Source organism: Eupeodes corollae, chromosome 2, assembly GCF_945859685.1.
Source record: "Eupeodes corollae chromosome 2, idEupCoro1.1, whole genome shotgun sequence".
NCBI classification, from domain to species: Eukaryota; Metazoa; Arthropoda; class Insecta; order Diptera; family Syrphidae; genus Eupeodes; species Eupeodes corollae.
This window is the reverse complement of record NC_079148.1, coordinates 142,201,677-142,208,620: the sequence shown is the minus strand read 5'-3', so window position 1 is coordinate 142,208,620 and position 6,944 is coordinate 142,201,677. Positions and strand designations below refer to the sequence as shown.

Below are 6,944 nucleotides of genomic sequence, written 5' to 3'. Positions count from 1 at the left end.
CTCACATCGTCACCGGTATAACAATGAAATGAACACGTTCAATAGATAGATAATAACCTCACATCAAAATAAACCATAATCCATTGTGTTTAACACGTTTATTGTGTTCAATTTTTTTGATCTCGAAATGGAAGGAAATCCTTTTGTATGCGGTGGGCACATACGTTTTCTTTATTGTCAATTATAGAAAAATAAATATGAATAATATTGTGATCGATTTTTCGGTTGAAATTTCCATTTAAATTATTATGTTTGTTAAGCGGAAGAAATCGTGTGTATTTTGTTTTTTAAATTATTGTCATTATCGATGGATTCAAATAAATTGTATAAATTAAATAAAATTATCATAAAATATCGAAATAAATTTTAACCACTTTGAATTTAAATCAGCAGGATAATTTATTACATTTCTGAATGTTGGGAAAAATTGACAAAAGCCCTTTGACTGTTTTGAATTGACATTTTTTTATATATGAGTAAATGTATTTTTTATTCAAGTGTCATTTTTTATTGTAACTTGGATTTTTATTGTGTCCAATCCTCGGGATTGGATTGGAAGGCCTTCCGGTCTGGAGCGTTGATGTCCATTCGCTCTACATGACCTAGCCATCTAAGCCATTGGACTTGAATTCTTTTAGCTAGATCAGTGTCGTTGTACAGGCCGTACAGTTCGTCGTTATATCTTCTTCTCCATTCTTCATCTATGCGTACGGGATCAAAAATCACCCGAAGAATTTTTCTATCGAAGCATCCTAAGACGCTCTCATCTTTCTTTGACAAGATCCAGGCCTCAGCGCCATAAATGAGAACCGGCATGATGAGTGTCTAATAAATGGTGATTTTAGATGCTCAAGAGAGGACTTTACTTCTCAATAGCCTTCTAAGTCCAAAGAAGCAGCGATTTGCAAGAGTTACTCTTCGTTCGATTTTATCGCTGGTGTCGTTGTGTTGTGTTGATAGCGGTGCCTAGGTAGACAAAGTCCTTAACTACCTCAAAGTTATAGCTGTCCATGGTGACGTTTTGACCAAGTCGTCGTTGTTCTGTATCTTTTTTTATGACAGCATATACTTGGTCTTACCCTCATTGACCACTAAACCCATTTTTTTCTCTTCCGTTGCAATGCTCAAAAACGATTCACTGACATCACGCTTTGATCTTCCAATTATGTCAATATCATCTGCGTATCCGAGTAATTAGATGGATCTTTGGAAGATTGTGCCTCTAGTGTTGACGGTTGAGTTTTGCACAATTCTTTCCAGAACGATGTTGAAGAAGTCGCATGACAATGCATCGCCTTGTCTAAAACCTTTTTTGACATCAAATGCATCGGTAAGATCTTTTCCGACCTTGATAGAGCAGCGTGCATTCTCCAACGTCATTCTGCACAAACGAATAAGTTTGACAGGGATGCCAAAACTAGACATTGCTCGGTAGAGCTCTTCCCTATAGATGCTGTCATACGCGGCTTTAAAATCGATAAAGAGATGGTGGGTATCGATTTGAAGCTCCTGGGTTTTTTCCAAGATCTGCCGTAGTGTGAATATTTGGTCGATAGTGGACTTTCCTGGTCTGAAGCCACACTGATAAGGACCAATCAGGTTGTTGACGAATGGCTTCAGACGTTCACATAATACGGCAGAGAGGATCTTATACGCAATGTTAAGGAGACTGATGCCTCTGTAGTTGGCGCAATTAAGAGGCTCTCCTTTCTTATGTATCGGGCATACCATGCTGAGATTCCACTCATCGGGCATGCTTTCTTCCGACCATATTTTGCAGATGAGTTGGTGCATGCTTCCTACCAAGTTATCGCCTGCTGCTTTGAATAGTTCGGCGGTGATGCCATCAGCTCCAGCAGCTTTGTTTGACTTAAGTTTAGATATAGCTATCTTCACTTCGTCAAGGTCGGGTAGGCGGAATTGTTGATCTGCGTTGCCGAGGTTGAGTGGTTCTATCTCCCTTACAGCGGAATTCGGTTCGTCATCGCCGTTATATAATTTGGAGAAGTGATCTTTCCATATTCTCAGCATCGACTGCGGTTCTATTACGATGTTCCCCTGATCGTCTTTACAGGCTTCGGTTCGTGGCTGGTACCCTTGGGAGGTTTTTTTTACCTTTTGGTAAAATTTACGAACCTTATTCCTGTTGTGACATCCCTCTATCTCCTCGATCGCGCGCTTCTCATGCTCTCTTTTTTTCCATCTAAGAAGCCGGTGATTGGAAAAGGGCGACCCTCAGCGAAATCAATCAGCCTGAATCCGTTGTTGGAGGTGGTGTCGTGCAGGCTGTATCTCCCGATTATCCCACCAAAGATGTCTTCTCTTCCTAGCTTGTCATTAAAATCTCCTAAGACAATTTTAATGTCATAGCCAGGGCACTGCTCATATGTCTTGTCCAAGAGCTCGAAGAATACGTCTTTGGTGTCTTCATCTTTCTCCTCTATTGGGGCATGCGAGCATATTAGGCTTATGTTTACGAATTTAGCCTTGACGCGGATTGTCGTGATGCGCTCGCTCACACTGTTGAAACTCAAGACTTTTTGCATGAGTCTAGTTCCAACAACAAATCCACACTCAAATAGACGCTGTCTTTGTGCAGTCTTTTAGTTTGCGTCTCCCCGGTCCATCCCATCGCACTTCTTGGATGGCGGTAATATCTGCCTTGCAGCAGTTTAGGGCTTCCGCTTATTGTTCGACTGCACGTAGTCTTTTAAGGGACATAACATTCCATGTATTTATCCAAAGTTCGTTGTCCTTATTTCGTTTGCGTGGGTTGTCAACAGTGAATCCGTCCATATCCGAGGCTTGTTGGTGTTTGGCAACTAAGGTATATTTTACGACGACACAACCCCAACCTGGATGGCCAGATACTTAGTATAACTCCAAGGACGGGGTGCCGGATAAACCGCTCCTTACAGGCCTGGGCTTTGTAAGATGTTCACTAAGTTGTTCAACCTTACTAAAACTGTAGACGCAACTGTTGATTCCATCTCGAGAATTTGTCCGCTGCCGTCTGGATAAGGAGAGGTGCCTTAGAGGAAACACGTCTCCCCCCTCTATAGCTTGCTCTACCAACAACTTTCCACTGGGGTTAGAACCCAATCTCCAGTTGAGGTACTAGGCACCCGATGTTCACCGCGGGGAGGTGAGATCGGGAGTTGATAGGCAGAGGTGGGTTTTTTCGAAAAAACCTGTGGACGCTTGTGTTCTCTTGAATGCACATGTCTACCATTTGAACATCAATCAAGTAATCATGCATCCTAAAATATTCTCAAGCGAAATAGTGCACTCTAACTGGTTTTTGGCAATGAGGACCTTATTTATATAAATAATCATTAAAAAAAATTCCTTAAAACTTTATCAACATATATTAGGTACATAAATTAAACAACGTTCATAATAAATATTAAAAATATCAGATTCTAAACTGCTTAACGCCTTTGCATATGCATTCGAAAATATGTCTTGATATAGTAAAGCGATCATGATGCATACCTTCAGGGCGTTAGGTTTTTAAATCATTTTTCTCCTTTTACTTGTATTTCTTCCAATTCATCCGAAGAATCTCTTTTAGAAAAAAAAAGAATTCAATTCAAAAAAAAATTTAAGTTTCAATTGAGTTGCCATACTTTTCCTCAGAAATGTCACTCAGATCATTGTAATCAACTGGTTTTTGACATAAACAACAAATATTATTCATTTCACCAAAACATTCAGCACAATACATTCCACTGCAACCGATTTGTTGACAGTTGACAGATGATTCTTCCCTTTAAAATATAACTTTTGAAATTAAGAAAAAAAAAACTTATAGAATTAAAAAGAGAGGTCAAACCCTTTCAAGGGAGTTCCACATATGTTGCAAGCTTTTAACTTCCCAGAACCAAATATTTTTCGAAAGATCCAATACCTGAAACATTGACATGTTAACAGACATAGCTTTAAAATTTCCATAAGAATACATACTGATTAGTTCTTGACCTTATCCAATCTAGAAGAGAATAATCTTTAACATTACTATCCTTAAGTATACTTCTTCTTGCTTGACGTCTAGCGAATTTTATGAAACTAGCTGTAAAATTGTGTTCATTATTAAACATATTTTACATGTTTCATGACTAAATCTACTTCTTCGCAATAATATTTCATTGTAAAGCCACAACGCACGCTCTCTAGATCGATCGGGATAGTATATACACATTATAACCTGCCTTAATCTTAAGCCATAGGGCTGCAAGATCAAAAAAACCCAAGCTATAAAAATAAGACCAACGATTTCCCAATATCGTCTATAATTTGGCACAATTGGTTTTGGCAAACACGGTCTTGGATCCAATTCGTATTTCTCACTCAACGGTTCAAAAGCGTGTACTATTCCTTTTAATATTTCTGCAGTAAAACCTCCACCGGAAATATTTACTGTCAGGAATGGCGGAACTGGAAACACAAATTTATAATTCAAATAGGATATTTTTCAACACAAAAATCCCAATTTTCCTACTTTCCAAACCAGCTTCTTGTTTGCCATAGAAATAAATCATAGACAACAACCAATATAACGAATAGTCGGCAATGCAGATGCAAAGCAATTGAACTGATGATATCGTAAGAAATAAGAACGTACGTGACATACTGAATATTTCTGCATGAACCAATGTCAGGGATGTTATCTGCAGGGGAAATTTTTCAAAAAATTAAGGAAATATTTTTAAACTTCAGAGTGACAGTTATACCATAACATATTTCCGGCGTTCTTTTCTTGTCAATGGTAAAACCACATCCAATCCCATTTTTTCTCTTTGATTGTTTAATGAAATGAAATCTTTTGCAATGAAATGATTGTCAAAATGATTGCTTGTCAAATATTTGTTTTTGTACAAAAGTGCTCTACAACAATATAAATGTGTAGTTATGGTTGATTTTTGTTGAAACTTTTCAAACTCACTTCAATATCACAAAAAATACCATAAAACTCCCAACAAACTCTGTCCAAGTAAACAGCACAAAGAATTCATTCATTTGATTGTTTATTTCCGACAAAATATCGTTGCCCACATCTGTCAAATTCTTTGTTGCTACTGTCTTGAAATTGAATTCATGATCGAACTTTATTGAAACATAAAACAATCGCTTGATGTCATCGTTGAACTGTTTTAGTTCTGAAAATAATAAATTTGTTTATTTTGAGCAACATGTTGCATTAGCCTTGACCAACTTTCTGTTACTGTTGCAATAATTGAGTCACTTACAAAATCCATCAACTCACAAATAACATCAATGAATTTGACACTATAGCAAAGACCACGAAATATTTCTGTCACATTGCATAAATCATCCAAAATACCCATCTGTTCCTTACAATCTGTCATTGCATCGTCTGCAATTTTGATGCAACGATCAAATGGAGTGCCTATTTCCTTGTTGCACATACTCACAACATTGCCCAGCCAATCAAAAGCCTTTTTAATTGCTTCCACTGAAAAGTAATTAAAGAGCATATTGAATGAAATGTCAAATTTAAATTTTCGCTTGGACGGTATTTACATTCAAAATGTTTGATAGCTCTCACTTTGACGTTTTGATGACTCAATAATGTGATGAAAAGTCAAAATGAGTCACCTTAAAATTGTCTTATGTGAACAACGAAATGTTTTTTATTACTAGTTTTGACATTTGTATTAAAATAAGATCTGTTCCTTTACTCTGGTGATCTCATCGTTTTATACATACATGTTTGTAGGTTTGACTTCATGATTGGAAGGAGATAGTTAAGTGAGACTTTTCGCAAATTTTTAATTTAAATATTGATGGAAGCAAGAACAATAAAGAGAAACCACCAATTTAAGTCACCATAAAAGAGTACAATATGAATACTGTCTTAATGCAAAAGATAAGTCAGGAATTAAATCTCCGAATTCTTCTGGTTCTAAACAATTCTTCTCTATTAAAAAGTTTAAAATAATCACTTACAAATATCGGTAATAAGACTTCGAATATGTATCAGAACTTCTTCAACTCTCTTCAGAACCTTTTTTATTTCAGCCATAGAAATTTTAATTGCATTCTTCACAGTTACCAATGGTCTTTTAACCAAATCCAACATTTTTCCCAAAGCTCCTTTTAATTGTTCTTGACCACACGAAATACTTTCCATAAGAATATCAACATTGTTTAGAATATTGACAGTTGGTCCTGTTGCTGCTAAGACAATTGCCGAGGCAACTAAAACTGATCGACCTTTTGAACTAAATAGAATTGGTAAAATGAGTGTTGAAATGCATCTTGAAAAACAAACAACATGTTTTTTAATTATTATTTGAATTATTTCAAAAAAAAATCTTACCTGATATTTTTGCTAAATGCCAACAGAAACCCATACAATAAAAGCAGTCCAAGTAATAAAAGAGTTGATTTTCTTTGCAGACATGGAAGTTCAGAAAAATGATACAGGAACCAAATTAAGGTGATTGACAATCCAATTAAATAACCGGTTAAAATATGTTTGAAGAAAGATTTCCAAGGAAATCTAAGAAATTTAAAAAATGAGCAGCATTACACATTGAATCGGAAAATATTTATATACTTTTTGGTATCGCTTTTGATCTCATTCACCTGATATTTTCGAAAAGAAGACATCTTTGTTTTTATTTATGTAAATACTTACGATAAAGTTTGATTGTTTTTTCAAATATAAAAAGAAGAAGTTTTTTCGAAGCTCCAAATTTAAAGTCTTTAGTTCAGTATAATTGGAGTTTAGTTTAAGGTGGCTAACTTTGACATTTCGTCATTTTACCTCACTGATAAATTTGTTTCCTTATTTCTACCTCGTTTTTCTATCTCTGTTCAACAACCAAACCAAATAGTCTGAGTCAACTCTGTCACAAAAAGCGTGAACATCTCTGATCTGTAATGGAAAACTGCATATTAAACGAACCCAAGACGTA

At 36.1% G+C, this 6,944-nt stretch overlaps 1 protein-coding gene across 1 annotated transcript; it reads right to left on the bottom strand.

Moving 5' to 3' along the window:
* Positions 1 to 3,439: 3,439 nt before the first annotated feature.
* LOC129947403 (DC-STAMP domain-containing protein 2) lies at positions 3,440 to 6,682 on the bottom strand. Its single transcript, XM_056057943.1, has 12 exons — positions 6,584 to 6,682; positions 6,344 to 6,526; positions 5,971 to 6,281; positions 5,216 to 5,476; positions 4,946 to 5,159; positions 4,734 to 4,887; positions 4,502 to 4,670; positions 4,129 to 4,437; positions 3,967 to 4,072; positions 3,836 to 3,910; positions 3,630 to 3,770; positions 3,440 to 3,567 (listed from the first exon to the last, which is right to left on the bottom strand). Exons 1-12 carry the CDS (start codon positions 6,634 to 6,636, stop codon positions 3,519 to 3,521), a joined length of 2,025 nt encoding a protein of 674 aa, XP_055913918.1. The 5' UTR covers positions 6,637 to 6,682; the 3' UTR covers positions 3,440 to 3,518.
* Between the last annotated feature and the right edge of the window lie 262 nt (positions 6,683 to 6,944).

Coding starts and splice junctions, on each gene's coding strand:
- LOC129947403 (XM_056057943.1), bottom strand. CDS start 6,636: ATGTCTTCTTTTCGAAAATATCAGGTGAATGAGATCAAAAGCGATACC. Junction 4,888..4,945: donor GTATTTTTTGTGATATTGAA/GTGAGTTTGAAA, acceptor ATATTGTTGTAG/AGCACTTTTGTACAAAAACA. Junction 4,671..4,733: donor AACGCCGGAAATATGTTATG/GTATAACTGTCA, acceptor TTTCCCCTGCAG/ATAACATCCCTGACATTGGT.